This window comes from Beta vulgaris, chromosome 2 (assembly GCF_026745355.1).
Source record: "Beta vulgaris subsp. vulgaris cultivar EL10 chromosome 2, EL10.2, whole genome shotgun sequence".
NCBI classification, from domain to species: domain Eukaryota; kingdom Viridiplantae; phylum Streptophyta; class Magnoliopsida; order Caryophyllales; family Amaranthaceae; genus Beta; species Beta vulgaris.
Genome location: NC_079203.1, coordinates 50367472 through 50390615, shown reverse-complemented (window position 1 = coordinate 50390615; position 23144 = coordinate 50367472). Strand labels below are relative to the sequence as shown.

The 23144-nt window shown below is 34.6% G+C and overlaps 3 protein-coding genes and 1 non-coding gene across 12 annotated transcripts; 3 read left to right on the top strand and 1 right to left on the bottom strand.

The window, feature by feature from the left end:
- Nucleotides 1-1905: 1905 nt before the first annotated feature.
- On the top strand, nt 1906-4374 carry LOC104907622 (pentatricopeptide repeat-containing protein At3g51320). The gene has a single exon (XM_010696582.4). It carries the CDS (start codon nt 2098-2100, stop codon nt 3841-3843), a length of 1746 nt encoding a protein of 581 aa, XP_010694884.1. The 5' UTR covers nt 1906-2097; the 3' UTR covers nt 3844-4374.
- A 2016-nt stretch (nt 4375-6390) lies between these two features.
- Nucleotides 6391-6462, top strand: TRNAG-UCC (transfer RNA glycine (anticodon UCC)). The gene has a single exon. It is a non-coding gene; the product is annotated as a tRNA-Gly (tRNA).
- LOC104907628 (uncharacterized) lies at nt 6463-12004 on the bottom strand. 4 transcript variants are annotated; one of them, XR_792056.4, is made up of 6 exons: nt 11589-11986; nt 10046-10123; nt 9115-9214; nt 8239-8381; nt 7471-8148; nt 7074-7304 (listed from the first exon to the last, which is right to left on the bottom strand). XR_792056.4 is itself a non-coding variant. In XM_048639364.2 (5 exons), the coding sequence occupies exons 1-5, from the start codon at nt 11856-11858 to the stop codon at nt 6580-6582; spliced, it is 654 nt and encodes a 217-aa protein (XP_048495321.1). In that variant the 5' UTR covers nt 11859-11994; the 3' UTR covers nt 6463-6579. The 4 variants fall into 4 exon arrangements, 3 of the variants coding, with proteins under 3 accessions (XP_048495321.1, XP_048495320.1, XP_010694892.1); XM_048639364.2 differs by lacking the exons at nt 7074-7304; nt 7471-8148 and adding an exon at nt 6463-6642 and having other exon boundaries at nt 11589-11994; XM_048639363.2 differs by lacking the exons at nt 7074-7304; nt 7471-8148 and adding an exon at nt 6697-6975 and having other exon boundaries at nt 11589-12004.
- Nucleotides 12005-16782: 4778 nt separating this feature from the next.
- LOC104907637 (ankyrin repeat-containing protein NPR4) lies at nt 16783-22502 on the top strand. Of its 6 annotated transcripts, XM_057392750.1 has the most exons (6): nt 16783-16937; nt 17033-17142; nt 17830-18345; nt 19095-19244; nt 21191-21669; nt 21781-22502. In XM_057392750.1, exons 2-6 carry the CDS (start codon nt 17079-17081, stop codon nt 22408-22410), a joined length of 1839 nt encoding a protein of 612 aa, XP_057248733.1. In that variant the 5' UTR covers nt 16783-16937; nt 17033-17078; the 3' UTR covers nt 22411-22502. The 6 variants fall into 6 exon arrangements, with proteins under 6 accessions (XP_057248733.1, XP_057248734.1, XP_057248732.1 ...); XM_057392751.1 differs by having other exon boundaries at nt 16857-17142; nt 19128-19244; XM_057392749.1 differs by having other exon boundaries at nt 16858-17142.
- Nucleotides 22503-23144: the final 642 nt, after the last annotated feature.

The window sequence follows — 23144 nt, the reverse complement described above, 5'->3', positions numbered from 1 at the left end:
GTTGGCACATCAAGAAGTAATAATATTATATTTATTTTTCTATTTTTTACTCAAAAGTATTACTTTTTGACCTTTTTCTATTTATTTTACTTCATCCGTTTCTTTTTACTCGCTACACTTTCCATTATGGGAAGTTTCACATTACTTGCTACACTTCTTTTTTGGGCAATAAACACTCTCTATCTCTCTCCTCCCACATGGCATGTCCCTTTTCTTTTTACTCTCTACCTCTCTCTTATCCAAAAATTGCCTAGGAGTCCGTGAAATAAGAAGTGTAGCGAGTAAAAAGAAACGGAGGAAATATCTCTATTATATAAGGGAAGGGGGGAGCAACGGTGTCCTCTTTTGAAACGCCTATTTTGCCCCCTTCCCTTTCTAAATTACAAAAGGAGTGTCAAAATCAAAATCGCCACTCAAAGAAAACTACCGAAAATAAATTTACAACACTCACTCACAAATCAATTAAAAGAAGAAACTTTACAAATCACCCATACAATTGACAAAATCACGTTATAAAAATCACGCAAATCACTTAAATAATCAAGAAATTTTATTTAAACTTAAAATTAACATACAAACTAAAACTAGCTAATAACCTAGAACGTCAATACATACAAAATCATTAATCACTATTTTCAAGAACCATTCACAATTAATGGTGGGTCATAATAAAAAAATATAGGTGTATTTGTAGTGAAATCATAATTTAGAAGTTAGACAAGGAAACAAATTATTTACTTTTTTATAGTGTTTCTTATATACTACCTCTGTTTTTATTTAGTTGCAACGTTTTGACTTTCACGCTTGCCAATGTACAATTTCAAATCGTTTTATCTCTAATTGTATGTAAGTAAAAATTATAAAAATTTGATATTATGAAAGCTTACATCGAAACGAATCAAACAAGACCCCACATGACTATATTTTGTTTAACATATAAATCAATAAATGTGGTCAAATAAGAGAACATTAATAGTGCAATTTGTCAAAAGTTGCAACTAAAAGAGAACGGAGGTAGTATAATGAAACTTTTACATATATTTTGACCTATTTTTTTCTATTATATAATAGCGATTAATTATCAAGGTAAAAAGATTTATGTAAAATATCATTCAAGAATTAAAGTACAACATATCTCTATTATATAAGGGAATGGGAAAGCTATGGAGTCCCCGAATGAAGAAACTATATTACCTTCTTCCCATTCTAAATTACAAATTCACTTACAAAATCAAAGGGGTTTCAAACAAAAATATCAAAAATATAATTATAACAATCACTCACAAGTCCAGATCTCCTATCAAAAAAATGTCACATCAGTTCTGCTAACACAGTTGACATCGATCCATCCACGGATCATAATCTTCAAAAAATTGTTCTACTTGATTCGTTAGGGTACTCCCTTAAGAGAAGGGTGTCCTAACTTCACTTATGTACCAAAAAAAAAATCACTCACAAGTCAACTAAAATCATAAAATTGCATAATTTACGTTATGCAAATCACTAAAATGAGGAAACTTTACAAAAACTTAAAAATTCACTTACAAACTACAACCTATGAAAAAGTGTCTACTTTCTTTACAATTTATGAAGTAAAAAATCAACTAAAAACTTATAATATTAGAAATCATAAATAAATTCAATAAAATTTCTATTTTGTTCATAGAATTAACTTTGAAAAGTAAAAAAAAAACAAAACAAAAAGAATGGTGAGAGACTTAAGTGACAGAAACTAAACCAATCAAAATTTGCAACTAAAAACAATTATACTTCGTATGTCTAATATTCAAATTTTGACTCTTATGCCAAAGAAAATCGAGTTTCTGTTTTGAAAAAAAATCAAGCACGCATCGCGTGCAAAAAATTCTAGTATTAAATGTGTCAACAGTATCATCCAAAAAGCTTAAAAATTGTTGTAGACAGAACAATGTAGCAATAAAAAAAATACCTTCTGCTGATATAAACGGCGTCGTTTTTGGCAGCTTACAAACGCCTCCATCTCTCATGGAGCCATGGTTCTAGAGAGAGAGAAAGATGAACGTTCATGGCGGAAACCAGATTGAATTTAAAATCCCATCGAAACCCAGTTGCAGATGAATGGCAAAAGCTTTAATTCGATGTGTTTTTCATCTATCTCTTCCTCCATTTCAACGTTACTACTCTTCTTTCACCTCAAATAATTTCTCTCTCTCTCATAAAATTTTAACATATCTTAATTCTCGATGTTTTGAGAAGACGCAAGTCAAACAAATTCATGCCCAGTTATTAATATCGGGTCGTCTAAAAATCCCATTTTTTGGAAGTAAGTTACTTAGACTTTCATCCCAAGTTGATGATTTGTGTTATAATTTGAGTGTTTTTGATAGCATTGATTTTCCAGATTTAGTTTGTTTTAACACTTTGATTAAGGCTTACTCTGCTAGTTTGTTGCCATTGAAAGGTGTCAGCTTTTATTTTGAGATGCTGAAATCTGGGATTTTCCCCAATTCTTATACTTTTCCTCCATTGTTTGGTTGTTGTGCTAAAGTGGGGAGTTTTAGGGTAGGTGAGATGTGTCATGGTCAAGTAATTAAGAATGGGTTTGATGGAGTGATACAAATTCAGAATTCTTTGATTCATATGTATGCTTGTTGTGGGGTGATTGAGGTTGCATTGAAGGTGTTTGAGGTTATGCTTGTGAGGGATTTAGTATCCTGGAATTCAGTACTTGATGGGTTTGTGAAAGTGAGTGATTTGAAAACTGCGCACAACATGTTCGATGCAATGCCGGAGAGAAATGTGGTGTCTTGGAATATTATGATGACGGGGTACCTAGAAGGGCACAACCCTGGGTGTGTGTTGAAACTTTTTAGGCAGATGATGGGAAGTGGAATATCAGGGAACAGTACTACTATAGTTAGTGTGGTTGTTGCTTGTGGGAGATCTGCTAGGTGGAAAGAAGGAGCATCTGTACATGGTTTTCTTGTGAGAAGGTTATGGAATTTGAGCTTGATAATGAACACGGCCCTCATTGATATGTATAGTAAATGCTTAAAAGTGCGAGTGGCTCGTAGGATTTTTGATGGCCTTCATGAAAGGAATTTGGTGTGTTGGAATTCAATGATCTTAGGGCATGGTCTTCATGGCAATCCTGAAGATGGACTTCATTTATTTGAAGACATGATACTTCGGATGAAACTAGATAGTGAAGCAAAAGCTCAAAGCTATGTGAATGTAGGTGGAACACAACAGATGTTCCCAGATGAAATCACTTACATTGGTGTTCTATGTGCCTGTACACGTTCAGGGCTGTTGGAAGAAGGGAGAGCCTATTTTTCTCAGATGGCCAGTTTGTTCGACGTAAAGCCCAATTTTGCTCATTATTGGTGCATGGCAAATCTACTGGCCAGCAAGGGGCTTGTGCAAGAAGCACTAGAAACTGTCAGGAAAGTGGAGGAGTTTGTTGTCGATACGCCATCAGAATCATTGTTGTGGGCTAGTTTACTTGGCTCATGCCGATTCCAAGGTGATCTATCTACTGCAGAACAAGTTGCAAAGGCCTTAATTGAAATAGAGCCACATAACTCGTTGTGCTATGCACTACTCTTAAATATTTATGCTGCTGCTGGTAGGAGGGAGGATGCTGCTGAGGTGAAGGAGCTGATGAAAGAAAGAGTAGCTGGGAAATTACATGGTTGTAGCCTTGTAGACTTGATAGAAATTGTTCACAATTTTAGATTAGGCGATAAGATGCGGTGTGCAACAGAGACAGCCAATTTGGTGGATGAAATGGCTCGAATATGCAATTCCTCATATGCTCATGTGTTGCAGCCATCAATGCTTAAGACTGGATGTCAAATTTAGTCTCAAGAGGAATCATGTTCCATTCATTTTTCCATATGGATATCTATATGATGCCAATGGATGCTTGCAGCTCAAGTGCTCATGCAAAGTAATGGCAGATAGCCAAATACTGAAAATGGTGTTGATGATGGCCTGAAGCTCAAACTCGTAACACCATCTGCAAAAGAGTAATTGAATTTATGGGATTCATAACCGAGGGCTCGGTGATGCAGCTATCTGGTGAAGGGGAAGATGATGGATAAAACTCAGGAAGGACCCCAAAAGATCAGGAAAGTGTTTTCGAGGTAAAATTAAAAAGGCTCTTTCAACTTATGCAAGCCTCAATTTGGTGCCAATTTTGGGACAAACTTGAGCTAGTTGAGTGACATATACCTTTACTTTTCTTGACAGTTTTCCAGTTTGACCCTGTTCTATGTTGGCCTTTCATAGGTTAGCTAAAGAATAATTGTAACATTTGGTTGCTGCTGATTTCCTTGTAAAGTACTGCAATCAATTTACATCTCTCAGGGCACAACAAACTTTTTTAATGCATACTCGTGGAGTCATGGATGCTAAACTTGTTCATCTGTTTTGAACCTTCAGCATAGTTATAAGCCTTTTGTACCAAATAAGACTTGCACTAGTGGTAAATGTTTGGCCTTGACTTTAAGTCATGGGATTAAATCGAACTATGGGTTCTTTGGGCGGTAAGATGTCCCTCATCATTTCCCCTCACTTCCAAAGAGTCTAAATTGCAAAGTCGTCTGGACATATCTGCGAGAGGTGTTGATATAATTGGGCTTCTCTCCCTTATCTATTTTATGTAGCCTACAAAAGTAACCAAAATGCTGAACCTTGAAGTGAATTGATTGAGAAACACTCGAACCAAAATGACACAAGCTCGAGTCAACCTAACCTTGACTTATTTGATCCACTTCTCATAATATACAGTCATTGTACATCTTAGATATCTTTTGATAGGTTTCTCCAGTTGTTAGCTCTACTATATAAATTTAGACATTAACTAATGGGGTAGTGTTTGAAATACACATGGATCATCTTCATGGTCATAAAACACAATTCTATTGGCTCAATTGCTACATGATCATTTTATATTGGCCATGGTCGTGTACTAATACTTATGGTATGCCATAGGGGTGCTATCTAAGGCTGAGCAGCGAGAGCAATACCAGCTCGACTTGGTTAACACTCTACTAGAGTTCGAACTCAACTTGATACATTAACGGGTCGAGTTGAGCTTGCTTAAACTCGACTCTATAAACTCGTAAGATGCTCGATAATTTTTAATCATTATACTCCGTTTGGCTTTTATTAGTTTACCGAAGTTTCTTTTTGGTTGTCCCTTATTAGTTCACCCACTTCTTTTTTTTGAAATGGTCCACCAATTATTTATTATTATCTTTATCTTATCACTCTACTTTTCTTAGCTCACAACATTATGAATACCAATGAGGTTCTTTTATAACATAAGGAACCTCACACAAGAAACCCTAAAATATACTCCACAAAAAAACCCTAAAAAAATCGAATTCTGAAGACAATCTATAATATAAGACGAAGTGCTTTTTAAGATGGAGTGCAAATACACTAAAGTGGCGCTTATTGACGCGTTTTGGACCCCTTTTTTTGTTGAAGGACTATTAATGTCATCTAATTGTGCACGGATAAGAGCAAATGTTAGTGTGAATAATTGGAGCTCTGATGTTTTTGAAAGCCAAAATTCTGAATACTTGAACAATGAACATAAGTTCTCTACTTCTCTTTTAGGCGTACCGCTTGGGGTTTAATTTATCATTGGTCATGGTCTAGCTTCATGACACTCTCATCCACTTCAATTTCAGTTTCGCATCGGCTAATTATTGGATTTATGTGGCAAAGTCAAACAAGTTAGTAGGAGTATTTTGTCAAACTATTATAAGTACTGATTATCTTATTATTGGTAAAATATATGTCTTTCAGAAAACATTAAGAATATCCCCTTAAAAGAAAAAAAAACATTAAGAATAGTAGTGTAAATAAGTGTAATTTGAAGTTGGTAAACTGTTTCTTCATGACTGATGAATTGATGATTCTTTTTATCTTTGCTCAGTTTGCTGAAAATGAACAAATACATTTATTACCTCGATTAAAGCAAAAACTGACAATAGATTGTTAAATATTTCAGCTGCTAGGGCTCCGTTTGGTAGGGTGTAAAATGTTTTCTCGGAAAACTATTTTCCTCTATTTTCAGTTTTACATTGTTTGGTTGGCAAAAGAGTGTAAAATCATTTTCCCTTGGGGTAAAATTACTCACCCAATGATGGAAAACCATTTTCCTTTCAAAATGAAGGGAAAACTATTTTCCTTATCTCTCTTGTACACTCCTCTCACTACCTCCTTACTTTCCCTTTCATTTTCCTTTCATTTCATCATTTTTCTTACATCGAACCAAACAACGGAAAACTAATTTTGAAATTGTGTTTTCCATTGTAAATTGTTTTCCATGAAAATCATTTTACACTGAAAATGTTTTACGCCCTACCAAACGGAGCCTAAGTATTGCAACAAGCGTTTGTAGTCCAACGGTTAGGATAATTGCCTTCCAAGCAATAGACCCGGGTTCGACTCCCGGCAGACGCAAAATCTTTTTCTTCTCTAAAGAGTAGTTTTTTTTTTTTTGGCATTAATTATTATGAATCCCCAGTTGAGAGAAGTATGTGACGAAAGCCGAAAGGAGACATCATGAATCTTATATACTTATCTTGCATTTTGAGTTCTCGAGTTCAAGCCTTGCAAGCCGTCTTCAAAATTTGCGATCCCCTATTCGAACATGAAAATTAGGCCTTCAAATTTATAAAAAATAAAGATGGAAGGTTGAAAATTTAAAGATTGATCATTGCAAATTTATTAAGGGTAGAATACAAAGGTGATTTTCTCAAATATGAAGTAAATTTGTTTGGGACCCTGTGTTGTTCGGTTCCTTGCACTCCCTCATCTATCCCCCGGCTTGCAATTTGCAACAACAATCTAAAGTTCTAAACAGGACACTGAAGTTCTACTTTCTGAAAGCAATATCCTTAGTTCCTTACACTGGAGAATCATCAATGATGAAGTAGGAACGCACTGATCAAATGCATATCCAGATCTCATCCGCTGCATTAGTACTGAGTTAGCATTTCTTATACACAAAAAACAATGACTGCTCTTACAAATTCATTTACAATCAGTGCCTTGAACAAGTTCATCTGCTAAGCAGTAACATCATGACCATTTTCATCTGATTTGTGCAGTAAATTAAGGATATATAACGAAGCAGACGACAAGAAAATACAGACAGCATAGCTCAACAAATCCAACCCTGTGGCTATTGTCACCATCTTGCTCCTCTCAAACATCTTTACTATGAGAATCATCACAATAACGTGCCCCACTTTCGTTTTTAGTTCATCAAGGGAGCTAATTTTCATCCACCTAGGCCTTTCCTGAAAAAATTGTAAAAAAACATGGTAATGTCATGAGTGTTTATGTACATACCAACACTGAGATATGCAGGAAAAGTAAACCTATCACATGAAAAATTAGAGGAATCAAATATAAATAGTAGTATTTATCTAACCATTATCAATAACAAAAAACTATTCAACTTACATTAGTGAATAAGTAGTTTGTTCTCTTTATAAGGGCATTCCTGTCTTTTCCTCACTTGGTATGTAGATAACTCTGGAGCTGGATTCAATGTGTATGGCTTTGTTCTTTACACTTAAATCCACCTTAACAAAACTTATTAACCAAATCTGAACCAATTTAAGCTATTAAATGAATGCCAATACCCCTTATATGAACTTGTTGGCTCTCAATCAAAACTATTACTACTTTTTTAGAATTTACTGGCTTCTACAGTCTAGTCTTTAACTTGTTTGATCTAAATTTTCCTGCAAACTGCAATTATCTTTTATAGACAAGAACAAAACCTAATATATTGGCACATGCTTTTCCTAATTATTCTGCAAAAAGGACTTTTGGTAAGATATTTAGTTATTATTGGGGATAGATATGCTCTGATATACTTCATCCGAATTGTTTTCATTGCAACACTGAACTTGGGCACACTTCTTAAGAAATTTATGTGAAGTGGAGAGAGATAATAAGGACTCTATGTCACAGGTGATACAAGAGCTTTAAGCCAAATTTGCTAAATTTTGTAGTTAATTAATATTGAACTTCTATAAATGGGAAGTGTTGCAACTAAAGACGAAAAGGTATATCTAATGTTGAACTCTATCCCTATGTTTCTTCCCTCGTCCATCTCAACCTGCTTCAGTACATCTGGGTGATGTCAAATGCAATGAGAAATAATACTCTGAAATCTTTTGAAGGGAAAAATAAGAGAATTACAAGTATGTGATTTGCAATTACCTTCAGAGCAAACATTCCAAATAAGGATGAACCTTTTATGGCCCGATCATCACTTGGATTCACATTGGCAGAGGTATTAGTAATGAATAGACCATACAAACCCATAGCAAATACCAGCATAACTGTTCCAGCAAGATATATATCTGCATACAAGAATATTTCCTTTATCAAATCACAGATATGATCCAAAGGCTAGCTATACCTGCCTGTCATCTAGCTATGCCCCTCAGAAGTCAAAACTTGGGGGAGAAAAGAGGAGATCAAAAGAAACGAAGATATAAACCGTATGTTACTTTTGATACTCTTCTCCGACATGGAATCTATTTAATGAAAATTTCCATGATTTTGACCCGAGATTAGGTGTTGAAGTGTCCATAGACCATACCTCTGCTAGAGTGAGGATTTAACATGGGTACTTGTGGTTAAAAGAAGATTCCGAGTAACATAAGAAAAAGAGGAATCCACAGAGAGAACAATATAATTCAGTTGTTCGTGTAACTTTAAACATCAAGCAAAACAGCATGGAGATATGAGATGAAAGAGTGACAGTTGAAAATTCATGCCCCTTCTTATAGAACGGTAACTCATTGAAAATATGCCTTTGGATTCAAATAAATAAACAGCAAGTGATAAGAAAACAGTATAGAGTCCAAAATGAAGTCTTCTACTCTATCTAATAAGGAAGATACATATACTGTCTTCATTTTAATAAATGCAACACTCTTAACTTTCACTGATGATATCTTCCAATAATAACTAATACTGTTTTAGTAAAAAAATTACTGTCCAACTTTGTGAAGTTTGATTAGAGAAGTCAAAATTTTGCATTTACATAATAAACAAGGGGTATTGGATAAACAGGGAATAAAATCTCACCAATAGCTTCAACTAATCGAAGAACCATCTGTCCACTGTGAACTCCTTTGAGACAGGATGTCCAATAAATCTTATATGCATCAAAAACATAAACACAACCCTGCAGAAATCAAATGCACCCTATATCTCAGAATTCATCTTATAGTATGAGGTCATCTACATCCATGAAAAAACACAAACTCCCTGACATATACCACAAAATCAAAAGAAGAGAAAAAGGGAAACTGTTACATAACTCTTAAAATATGAGCAGTGCAGAAGCCACTCTATGGAGTGGATCCTTTTCTGTTTATAGTCCACACTTTTTCCTCATTGAGGATTTTTTTTTTTTTTTTTTACTTTTCTAGGGTGTGGAATCCTCCTCTTTTTAACTATCAATGTCCCAAGTGGAGTATCTCCTACTTATTTTTGGCAACAATATCTCCTCCTTTTGCTCTTCATAGTTCATTCCGTGTTACCTAATTTGCTATCTAATTCACCTTTTGAATTTGCTAATTCGCCCAAAATGGGCCAAATATGTACCAAAACCAACCATAATTCGTTTTTCTTAATTCGCAATTCGCGGGGAATTAGGTAACACTAGTTCATTCTTCTACACTTTTACTTTTACCTTGGTTAAAGCATAAAGTGAAGTGCATAATTATTAAGAAACAGAGTCAGTACTAAACAACCCTGGAAGCCATAGCTGAAGATGAGCATGATTAACATGAACACTGAGATCAAACATCAAAAGTTTCGAATCTCCTGGAAAACATGGCCACATAGAATGATAGAAGTATGTTACAGTATGATATTTTGCATAATTCCTGAGCTTTTATCTTAGCATGGCAGCAAGTAAAAAGAACTCCATCTAGATATTAAAGTTATAGCACTGTTTTACATTCTTGTCAAAAAAAACTGCAAAATATTGAAAGGGGGGAAAGAAAGTTACATTCATGAAACATATCACTGAGCCAGCCAGCGACCCTCCAATAGCAAGAAGTGCCAAGAAGCGGAAGTCAAATATTATCTGCGCAGACAAGAGCAAGGATTTTTATTACAAAGATGATCATCCCAAAAAATGATGAAAGGTGGTGCAAAGATACTTCATATTATCAACAAATCAGCAGGAAATGAAGAACATGTCAAGGTATGTTGCTCACTTGCTTGTGCAGGCATAACTTACACCATCTAAGCATGATTGGTATAGCAATTTAGCAAGTGGGGAAAGTTCAAATTGAAAGAGCTTCGCTTCCCAAACTCGAGGTCTTAAGTTTGAAGCTCCTTAGGGACAGGAAGTGAGGGTGTAGTACGTTGTATTTAGGTGTCATGTGAGAGAACAATGCTTAGATCCCACAATATCATGCTCCAAATTACATGTTCTTATTATTAATTTTTTCATATTACTTTCAATGCACTATTCACTAAAGTATGTTCTAAGAGAATAAACGTATTAAGTATCATAAAATGAACCAACACATATCCAAAAAAAAGATGCAAGTGCAGAAGCGCTTTGATAAGATAAATATGGATTTATGATGGAACGAAGATGTAGGTGCAATAAAAAGAACATATGATCCGGAGTATGTTGTGCATCATGCTACTGAGTGTAGATTCAATTTATGAACCAGTGGTATTATACATAACATAACCAAATAAAGGGAGTGTACTCTCCCTAAAACCAAAAAAAGGCTTTACGACTAATCAGGTCTACTCAATTGTAAACATACTATGTTTACCAAAAAAAAAAAAAAATTGTAAACATAAGGTAGTTTCATTATAGAGCAAGTCCTAATCAAATACTTCCCATGTTACTTATTACTTAGACTCATTTCTTCTTTAGGTACACTCGCCAATGCTCTAATTTGAACCTTAATATCTCTAACTATTAATAAGAAAAAAACTACAAAAAGTTGATATTTTGCAAGTATACATTGAGATGAATCTAACAAGATCCCACGTAATTCTATTTCTAAGTACGAATACAAATCACAAGATATCAAAGTTGTGTATATAAGGAATAATGTCAAAGTCAAAATGAGTCATCTAATAAAAAACGGAGGTATAACTTAATAGTTATTTAACACCAACTGTGGCTCCTGATAACATGTCAAGGACCAACTCAACCAAAAGTTTAAGCGAGTGGTTGAGGTCAGGAATAGATTTATATTCTGAACAATGAAATTAACCTAAACTATGTACTCCCTTCCTTTATTAGTTTACCCACTTTGACTTCTAACACTATTCACCATTGTTACTTTGACCATCATTTGTGCTTTATATGTAAGGAAAAATATAATCATGTGGGATATTGTTTGATTCGTCTCAATATGTAGTTTCGGAATATCAATTTTTTATAATTTTTACAAATACACAATTAGAGGTATTATTAATCAAAGTTTTACATTGATAAATGTAAAAAGTCAAAGCGGGTAAACTAATAAAGGACGGAGGGAGTACTTTAGAAAACCCAAAAATAACGCGAAAAGATTTACCCTTTCGATTGAAGACTCAGCTGATTGAACAAATTTAGAAAGAGGCTTTCCGTTAGGGCTAGCGAGGGGATCATTACTGAAATTAGGGTTTTGGGAATCGGGGGTAGAAATCGTTGGTATCGAATCTGGAGATGTTGAGCTCAAAGAAACGATTCGAGATCGCCGGAAGACGAAACGTTTCACAATTTTAGATGGATGAAGCGTTTTTTTGATGATGGGTGATGAAAAATTAGGGAATTTAGAAGCTGATGGAATCAGTGCAAAATTCATTTGATTATTTTGGTTTTCTTCTTCGGATTGAAAAAAGGGAAGAAATATAATATGGAGTTTGATTGAGTTGAAGTTTGTAAGCTATGAAATATCTTGGTGATTGGTTTGTTGGTAAAAAATGGCAGCGCAGGGGGGCCTACCATATTTGGACGTTAATGGTGGCGGGAAGTGTTGGAGAAGATGAAGACAAATATGCGATATGATTTTGGCGGGGGAGGCAATTGTAACCATTCAATTATTAATACATGGTTTAAATATTTCGTTTGGCTGCTCATGAAGTCATGACTCATGAGTCATGAGTCATGAGTCATGAGACCATAGACATTGAGACTTGCCTAGACCCCATGTGGTGTCAGAAACAGATCTAATCATTGGGTCAAGTTACACATCTGATTGAAATCTTACATGGGATTACCCAGATTTAATCGGCACCTTGCAAAATTATATGTTGACCTAACCAAACAGACCTGCATTCAAATTCAAATCTGACCGTACTCAATCATGTATAATTAAAATTCAATTATTTTTTTATATCTATAAAATCATTTAAATATACAAATTTATAAATTTTCTTACATTTAATAATTAAATAAAATAAAAAACAAATTACATTTAATTAAGAGTTAAACGTAAAATATCATGTTGAAAATAATATTAAAATATCATCTTTTCTTCTATGGCTTCTAAAACAACTCAAACAGGTATCCGTACAAGGATAGGAGTTAGCTCAAGTGGATAGAGCGTTCCCCCTTTAACCCCTGAGGTCAGGGGTTTGATCCTTAAAATAAAATGAGAATTATATTTTGGGACGGAGTGAGTATAAATAACTCCGTATAAATTAATGCAATTCTTTGTTGTTGTATATCACTTGTATTAAATCTATTTATTATGCATCCCAATCACAAATCTGCAGTAAGTAGCACGAATTTATTGGTGCGATACAACCTGTAATAAAGAAAGATTTAATCAAACAACATACTGTACTTAAAATTTGTGGGGACCTCGTAAGTCGTAAGTAGCAATAGTTGGGACTCTATGAAGATAATCCATCAAATTCATTGTATAAGTAAGTCATTGAAATTTAGCAATTGTAATTAAATATAAATTAACACCAAGAAACCAGGTAATTAAATACAAAGTAATTCGTTGAAATTTGGCACGTATAAGTATATGCATGATTATTTTTTACTGAAAAATTATCTTACTGTATATCTGCAACCATTTGGGTTAAAATATTCTCCAAAATGTTGAAGCAAGAATGCAAGATTTTTGAGAGGAGAGAGAATGACAGAAGGAAAAGGATGTGGGTGGATGAGAGAGGAATGGGGATTAGGGTTTTAGAGAGGATATAGGGAACAGAGAAGGAAAATCATAAATAGGAGACGGGTTTGAGTTTTTTAGAGATTGATGTTTGGATTTTGATCATCAAGGGTTCTAATTCATGATTCATGATATTAATTTTTGCCTAATAGGAAAAGAGATTGATCTAACACATGGATTGATGACTTGTCACATGATTGATAATTTTATATTTTTTTTATAATCTTATTAATTCTTGTCTGGGTCTACTAACTTCAACTTTAATAATTAGTCAATTATTTTATTAATTTGAAATTTTGGTTATTTTTATTGAAATTATTATGATTAGTGTTTAAGTATTACTTAATTAGAGTTATGAATTGAGTTTTTAAATTTAAATTAGACTCTTTATGACGTTACTTATACAACTATCAGTCTATTACTCAATTAAGTAATAGTATAATTATAGTTACTTAAGTAAACTTATATGTAGTGTTACATTGACATAGATTATCGACTTACAATGATACATTTATTGATCTCGTCCAATAACAACTTGTTTCAATCCAATTACATGTTTTTTGTTTCGAAATGCATTTTCACATGAAGATTATTAGATAAAATATTGTATTGTTCTTGAATTAGCTTATAATCTATATTGATACATTCATTAATCTTATCTGGTAACAACTTTTTTTCAATTATCGTAGAACAAGTTAGTGAGTTACTGAGTTGGTATAATTCTAAGTGAGTAAGAGTAACTGACTAAATGGTAAGTTTTTTTTTTTGACGAAAATGTTAAGTTAACATATGGTTGTTAACACGTTACTAACTAGTAAGTACTTGTTAACTTATTGACTTATGGTTGTTATGTTTACCATCATTTATATAAACTATTGTTATGTTTATTGTTATTATTGTACAACATATTAACTCTCGCTATAATCACTTAGTTGGTTAGGCCTCATATGAATAATTGTTGTAAATATATGATTGTCATTTGTTATAATATCAAAACATATCAAGAGTCGTGTACTATATAATTTATAATCAATATAATATTACAATGGTTTTACAATTATATTAATACCAATGTACTACTAAAATGATTAAACATATTGATAAAATAGCCTGTTTATACTTTATCATATATAGTCACAACATAATATACATTTACCGTGTTATGTTTGTTATTGTTATTTCTATTATTAGCATTGTTGCTACTATTACTATTAGTATCTATATTGTTATTATTGTTAGTATTCCTATTCTTATTTGTATTATTATTGTTATTGTTAGCATTGTTACTATTACTGTTATTATTTGTATTATTATTATCATCATCATCACTTTATTATTATTATTATTATTATTATTATTATTATTATTATTATTATTATTATCATCATGACTATTTACAAATTTATATATTAATCACAATGCTTATAATAATAAATCATTTATATAAACCTTATAATTGATCGTCTACTCGTTATTATTGTTGTTGGTTATAATATATAATATTAAACATATGAAGAATTGTTCTATTCCTTTACTCATTAGAGTGATTTTACGCAATTGATTAGTCGAAATTAGTTTTTTGTTATCATCCATATATTTATCGCACACTTACATATGTATATATATGTCGCTATTAATGCTTTTAATAATATGATTCGTTTACAAAATCAAAATGACCCGACAAGGAGTCGACTGAAGTTAAATTAACGTTCAATAGCGAATGGACCCGATGCTTCATAATGATCGAACTAAGGTCATTAGTGATTCAACCCGGATACACTTGACTATACCCAACCATCCATGAAACCCAAATACGACTTGCGCAAACCCGGTTAAAAATTGTTCACAAGCGATCATACACGATAATGGGCCGACTTGTAAATGGAACGGTCAGACCTGTTCGGCACCTGACAATCCCATGATTCAAGTGTGACCGACCCAGTTGACCAAAAACCTGACCAATCACGACCTGGGACATTGACCGACATAATCCTGACCGGTTCGGGTTTGACCTGGTTCACCCTGGGCATACCCATAACCTATTTGAGAACATGTGTTTGACATCGACTGATGGTCGAGTGGCCGTGATGGGTATCCCACATTTCACTATTAAGGGCTTGTTTAGTTGGCCGCGATTTTGCAGTGGGGGAAGGGGAACAACGAGTTCGAAGGGGTGGGGGAGGAGGGGGGATTCGGATGGGGTGGTGTGGAGGGGGAGGCGCGGCTGTAGGGGAGGGGGGCTGGGGTTGTTAGGGGGTGGTGGTGGGGCTGTTGGGGTTGGGTTAAGGAGAGAGTTATGTTGACTTGGGGTTAATTAGGTTGACGTAGGACTAATTAGGTTGACTTAGAGAAAACTTGTAAATGAACACTAACAGAGCACTAACGTTTGTTAGCCAAAAGGGCTTTTTGGGTACTTTTCTCAAAGGTCATGGGTATTTGGTGAATTTTGAAAAAAAGTTGGGGTATCTACTGAATTTTTTTTCAGGAGTATTTGGTGAAAAAATAGTTGATTTTATATTTTTATAATTGACATTGACTATTGTCATTGACTTTAAATTTGTTGGTTTGACTTTTAGAATTGACTTTTTGGTTGATTAAGTTTTATTTATAAAGTTTATATATTATGTTTTCCGCTGCAAAATTCTGAATAATGCGATACGTTATTACACGGGCGATAGTGCTCTGATGATTCTCTAAGTTATATATTAAAAAATACTTAAAAATGGAAAATTATCGGGTGTTACATATTGTGTCCCTATTGCTGTAATTTCTATTATATAAGCCAAGGGAGCTATGATGTCCCCTCTGAAAAGACTTTTTAACCCTTCATTCAATAAAAAAATTACCTATTAAGATTTCAAAATTTTCCTTAATCATAACCCTTCCTAATTTAAAATATATACATATCAAAGGAAGTTCAAAGTAGTTAAAATAAACTTTCATAAAAATATGTATAGTGAAAAAAAATTTTATGATTAAAGAATAAATTAACATAACTAAAGCAGTTTTCAAATCAATTACAAAACCAAAGACATAAAATTTTAATTTTACCTAAATTTTGAAATACAATAACAATACCAACATCCATTAACAAGTAATAAAAATACTCAGAAAACAACTTTTTCATCAAGTAATTTTTATATTTTGTATTTACACCACATAATGTTTAATTAGAACTAATGATGATTGTAAATTATATTATTTAAAATTATATTAAGATAAAATTTAATAATGATCGTCAAAATAATTCACGCACGCTAAAGAAGCTAGTAGAAAAAGAACGGAGGAGTTCATGACCGTGATTTTTGGTTTCAAATTAAGATTGGAGTGATAGATGATTATTGTGACATTTCAACCTTGGAGTTGAGGGGTGTCACAGTCACTAAACTCTAAAGGAGTAAAGGTAGCTTTATTTATACTTCCTCCGTTTTTTATTAGATATTACACTTTTTAAATCACAGACTTCTAGGTAATTTTTGGAGAGGAGAGAGATAGAGAGAATGAAAAACAAAAGGGTCCCATGTGAACATGTGATGGGAGAGAGATAGAGAGAAGTTATTATCCAAAATAAAAGTGTAACATCTAATTTAAAACTTTCTAAAATAGAAAGTGTAACATCTAAAAAAACGCAAGAAGTATTTATATTTGTATTTGTATTTTTAAAATTAAAATTAGTAGTCAATGAAGTTTCCAAACAAAAACTTCCTCCAATAAGGAGAGATATAGGGGGAAGACACCATGAGACACTGAAAACAGCAGGTAATTTCGAGCTTCCATAACAAGTGGAGAGAGAGAGCGCACAATCCCAATGATTGGTTGATGTTAATCTTGCTGAATTCTTATTACTACCACAGGAGTACCAATTAACAACCGAGAAGTTATTCAAAAAGACTTTAGAAAATGGGAGGAGTGATTTCATCGCTATCTAAATCTAATGGCAAAACCGACAATAAGGGTAAATCTGGTAAGTTCGAGCTGCTCTTCTTTGCAAATTTTATTTCTTTGTGAAATTAATATGCAAATTATTTTTGTAGAATTTTAAAGGCATTTTCTATTACTCTGACAAATTTCTGCTTTATATTTATTTCCTTGTTTTAATCATATTGGATAGTGAAAAGAATTATGAGATCAAGGTCTAAACTACTGGATTTATGCTGGAAAATCTTCCATATGAACCTACCCGTGTAGTACTACTTACTAGAAGGCCGGATAATTGACGTTCCAGGCCCTATAGGTTGTGAGCTTTCACATAATTGATGACTTTTAGAGTTTCATATGTAGCATCTATTCCGCAGTTGGTCTTTTGACATGGTATCGGAGCCAGCGTGAAATAAAGGTCACGAGTTCAAATCTCATCCATCGCTCCTTATTCGTGGGACTCCAACCATTCGTTTAAGCTTTTGGTCGAGTTGCTCCTTTGACAAAACAAAGGTTTCCTCTTCATTCAAAGAAGCTTGTTTGTATTGGCTTCTTTGGGAAGCTAGATCTAGCTTTTCATTTGTTTCCCTTGTACTTTAGTTTTACTATTGTTCTTCTTGAGATGGAGAAAGGGAAACCTTTAGTATTATCCATGTACCTTCAAAAAGTCAAAAAAATTGATTATAGTTTTTACTAAGGTGATTATGGGCCTATGGCATCTATGTACTTTCAGTGTCCCAAAGGACAAGATGGAGGATGGATAACAAGTTTAAGGAACTTGGTGGGTACTTGCCATTGTACAAAGCTGCACTTGGAGGGCAATGGAAGGTAGCTAGAAAATTCATAGCTGATGATCCAAAATCCTTAATTGCTAAGATCACTATAGCATCAGAGACTGCACTCCACATTGCAGTTAGCACTGGAAAAAACCTTGACTTTGTGGAAAAGCTAGTAAGGAGAATGTCACCAGAAGAGTTGGCACTTACTGACCAAAATGGTGAGACTGCTCTTTCTATGGCTGCAATAGTGGGAAACACTGAGGCTGCCGAGCTGTTGGTGAGCAAAAATCCCGACTTGCCTAATATCGCGAGTAAATCAGGTTTTCCCCTCCATTGGGCGGCTCAATATGGCCAGAAGCCGATGTTACTATATTTATTGGATATTACTAGAAAAGACATGGATCCTAGTCCATTCTCTGGTGAATCTGGGGTTAAGCTCCTCATTTCAATCATTACTGCGGAATTCTACGGTGAGATATCAAACAACTTTGTGTTTTCATAGAAACAAGAGATTATCTCATAGATGATGCTTTTTTTGGCATGATTGATCAATAATTGCAGGTTGTGTTAGACCCTTGCTCTTTGACAAAAAAAGACCTTATCTGGTTAGCTTGATATCTCATTAGACCTTACTATGTTTGTATCATATATTCGCAATTCTTGCTTGCTTATGGCTGATACCATGTATTTAGCTCGGTATCTGATCATGTGAGATGTCTTTATGCCTCTATCACAAAATTTATAATTCTATATCATATCTTACCTTTCAAGATCAACCAGTATCAAACCTATTAATATGCATTTATTAAAGTATATGCAGCATGTAAACATCGATCAATAGTCAAGGAAACTATCATTGTTCTAGTACCTTAATCATCAAGCCAAAACAAAAAAATGCCTTTTACATGTTCAAGCTTCGTTTTTGTTGTTAAGTATGATAGTAAATAATATAACCTGATGAGAACCAGGAGATGGCAGGATGGTTTGTTTTCTCCCTGGTGGAGAGGTGGAGTTGATTTTATCCCTTGGGTTCTCTCCATCTCCCGCTCCTCCGAGAGGTTTTCACTCATGTACAAGAATAGATTGTAGTTCAGGTCAGCAAGTTCTCAATGTACCATAGTCTAGTACATTATCACAACCAGTTTGCATATACTATTTCTGATTACTGACTTTTATGCTCGTCACTCTGTTCTATGGTCTAAAATCTATCTTTGCACAGATATAGCTCTCAAACTGGTTAATTTGTACCCAGACTTGGCAACCATGGAACTTAACGGTCTTGGCTCTCCTTTAAGTGTGCTAGCTGAGAAGCCTAATGCTTTTCCAAGTGGATGCCACTGGAAGTTTTGGCCACAAGTTTTAAATCCTTGTAAGTTCTTTGTCACTGTGCATCCTGATATCTCATGTGGTTACCTTGGAGGGATTTTGAAATTGCTTGCTTGTGCATATTTGTTATTAATTATAGATATATTATGTACCTAATTTATTGGATGAAGTTTCCGAAGTTTGTATATATAAGTATCTTTATTATTCTTTCCTTGTATACCTAGGATTTTATTATTTATGTGGTATTCACCTTAATTGTGTTTTGGGTTCTTATATTCAATATTCTTGCGCAACACTATCAATATAAATTCCGATTACATTGGGGGGGGGGACTTTTAGAGTTCTATATTCTAGTATGGTATCAAGAGACTAAGCTCCTAAACTGAGAGGCTAAGATTTTTTTCTCTTCAACAACCAGCCTCCCTAGAACCATACACCACAGTTGGTCTTTCCTCCCTCCGCCTCCCCTCACTCTAGAATTCTAGATCTTCAACTTGTGCAACACGATGCAGGGGTTTAGCTATCTCAAGTTGTTGCATGGGCTCACAATATAATGGATCGCATTGACTAACCTACCAAAACTCCTCCAAAGTGTAAGCAATTGGACGTCCTCGCCCTCTCTTGGAACCTATGACACAAGTCCAGAGGATCTCACTGTCATTGAAACAGGTCGACTATTCCTGATAAAAAAGTCAACCACATTAGTGCGTTGCACCTCTCCTCTAATCCAGTTCCAATTTTAACTTTCTAAAGATTTTGAGATGGACATACAGTTTTTTGACAGCTTCTTTGGAACTTATTGCTTCAGCTTCATTATCTCCTCCGCAAAGCCATTTTTGTCTATTATAACAATAGTGCTGTGCTCCTGTCCTCTAATCCAGTTCAATACCAACTTTCTGAACGTGTTGAGACGGACATACATTGTGTTGGGGAAAAGGTTGTCCTTGGCACGTCCATGTTCTACATGTGCCTTCATTGAAGGCATTCTTTTTGGAATTTGGTGTTATAGACTGGTGCTAGTCTCCTGGGTAAACAGAGAATAAGGAAGAACAGAGAGATTAAGAGAGAATAAGAGAGGAAAGGTTGCAACTTTGTATTTCAGCAAAATAAAGGCACAAAGGTCTACAGCTTTTCGAGTAGCTACTGATTACAAATGATTACTCAATTTTCAAGATAGATTCTACACTGATTTCCTCTCCTCTATTTATAGGACTACCTAGATATTTTCTCACACTACCTCTTCTGACATTCCAGCTAAATTCCTGCTGCCCTCTGACCTCTAACAAATTTCCCAAGGTTATTCTCCATGTCACCATCTACCACGTCACATTTGCTCCTTAATCTTTCTCTAGCTGACTTCAGGTGGAATTCTTCCAATACCGCCCTTCCCGTTGGTGCGCCTTGCATATGTGAAACGAATGGGGGGATAGGCTGATGCTTGACATTTGGCTCCAGTCTCAACGTGTGCACTCCTTTTGTTTTGACTGGGGAACGTTTCCATATTCTAGCAATGATCATTAAGGAGAAAATAAGCTTTTAGACGTGTACTTATTGTTGAATATACTACACCGAGTACCGATCTCTATTATATATGGCAAAGGGCGGGGGACACCAAAAAATAACGGGAAAAAAAGGAAAGAAAAAAAAGGAGAGGTAAGTAACTAGTACTATATTTTTAAAATTTACTAAAAGAAAAAGAACAAAACGGCAGTTTGTCAACCGCAAATTACATAAAATTTACACAAAGGGGCTGCTATCCGCAAATTATGTATGCTTCTTTCTTCTTCTGTTATACTTTGCTAGAAAGCATTAGGAGTATACTAATACAGATAGCCCATAGAATTTGTCTAAAGGTTTAAGTGGAAGTTGAGCTTTACATGATGCTTTATGGGGATCATTGAAATGAGTGTAGTTTTGAAGGATTGCAGTTACCTTGTGACTAAAATAAAGTCAGCTCCAAATATCTTTGATGACTGATTCCTTTTAAAGGTGTGTTCTGTATGTTTCTTATCACAAAGGACATTTCAATCGCAGTTTCATACTTGAAGTATGTTAGAGACACAAAATTGATGCATCATCAAGCTATCCTACTTGTCAAATGCTTGTGCCTGGAAATCATGGAGTTGGATGATGCCAAAGCATTTTCAATGCTTCAAGAGCCACTCCATCTAGCAGCCAAGTTAGGCATTGATGAGTTTATAGAAGAGATTGTTGGGGCATTTCCGCCTGCTATTTGGTCTGTTAATGAAGAAAATCACAATGTATTTCAGCTAGCAGTTACGTATCGTCGAGAAAATGTTTTTAACCTCATATATCAAATGAGCGAGTATAGACATTTAGTAACAAGGTATATAGATCCACATGGGAACAATATATTGCATCTGGCTGGTAGATTACCGCCTCCAGACCGCCTTAATCTTGTATCTGGCGCAGCTTTACAGATGCAACGTGAGCTACAATGGTTTAAGGTGCATCTTCTTAAACAGTTTGGTTTGTCTAACAAATCTAGTAGTCATTGGTGATGTGATTGAGCTAGTTGTTACATAGATTTAATAACATCATATTATCTGTCTCTTCAGGAAGTTGAAAAGTTTGTTCAACCTGCATACAAAGCTTGGAAGAACGCGAAAGGGAAAACTCCATCGTTTGTATTTAGTGAGGCACATCAAAATTTGGTTAAAGAAGGAGAAAAGTGGATGAAAGACACGGCAACTTCATGCACTGTTGCGGCAGCCCTTATTGCCACTGTAGTATTTGCTGCTGCTATAACGGTACCGGGTGGCAATGACCAAAACAGTGGGACCCCTTTATATGTTATGCCAGAACAACACCAGCAGAGAGCTTTTGCAGTATTTGGTGTTTTCGATGCCATCTCTTTGTTTTCATCAGTGACTTCCATCTTGATGTTTTTGTCAATCCTCACTTCACGTTATGCGGAGGCTGATTTTCTGTATGCTCTACCGAAGAGGTTAATCATTGGCCTTAGCATGTTGTTGATCTCAATAACATCGCTTATGGTTGCTTTTAGTTCTGCGCTTTACCTTGTTTTAGGTCAAAACAAGCCATGGAGATTGCTTTTGGTTGGCGCACTAGCAAGTTTGCCAGTGACATTGTTCATCTTTTTACAATTTCCACTTCTTCTTGAGATAATGCTTGCTACTTATGGACGAGGAATTTTTCAGAAAAAGGGTAACCGTATGCTTCATTAGAAAAGTTCATTGTTGGAAAATGTCTGCTTCTAGCCTTGTATGGACAAGCATAGCTGGTGAATGAATTATCGATTTGAAGGACTTGCTCTGTACTTCATGAGAAATGCCCATAACATATCAATCATTCCCTTGCAACTCGCATGTAAGAGAGGAGGGGGGGGGGGGGGGGGGGGGGGAACTTTTTCATATTATCTCCACTTTTCGGGGACAAAAAACCCTTATTATTTACTCCCTTTGTTTTTTTTATTGTTCTCACCTAGAATCTTGGCACTATTTATACTTAGAGAGAATTTTCTCAATTTTTTTCAATTTATAAGAAAAAATAGTCATGTGGAATCTTGTTTGATTCGTCTCAATTAGTACATTATTAATATTCAATCGTTATAATTTTTACTAATATATAATGAAAGATATTTAAGTTCAAAAATGTGCGTTGGGAGATGTGTATAGGAAAGTGAGAAAGATAAAAAAAAACAGAGGAAGTATAAATTAAGAGTGTCTTACTCTATATCCCTTACCCTTACCCTTGCCATGATATATTACAACACAAATACTCATTTGAAACCTTGTAAATCCCAAATATTTGAACTTATTAATGTTCATATGATCTTAACTAGAGGTGTGCAGTTTTGGAACTAGATCGAAATTCGGATCGGAATCGGAATTTTTGGTCTTGTCCTTAGTCCATGAAAATTTGGGATTTTGGGTTTTCGGTCCGGTTCAAATCCAAAATT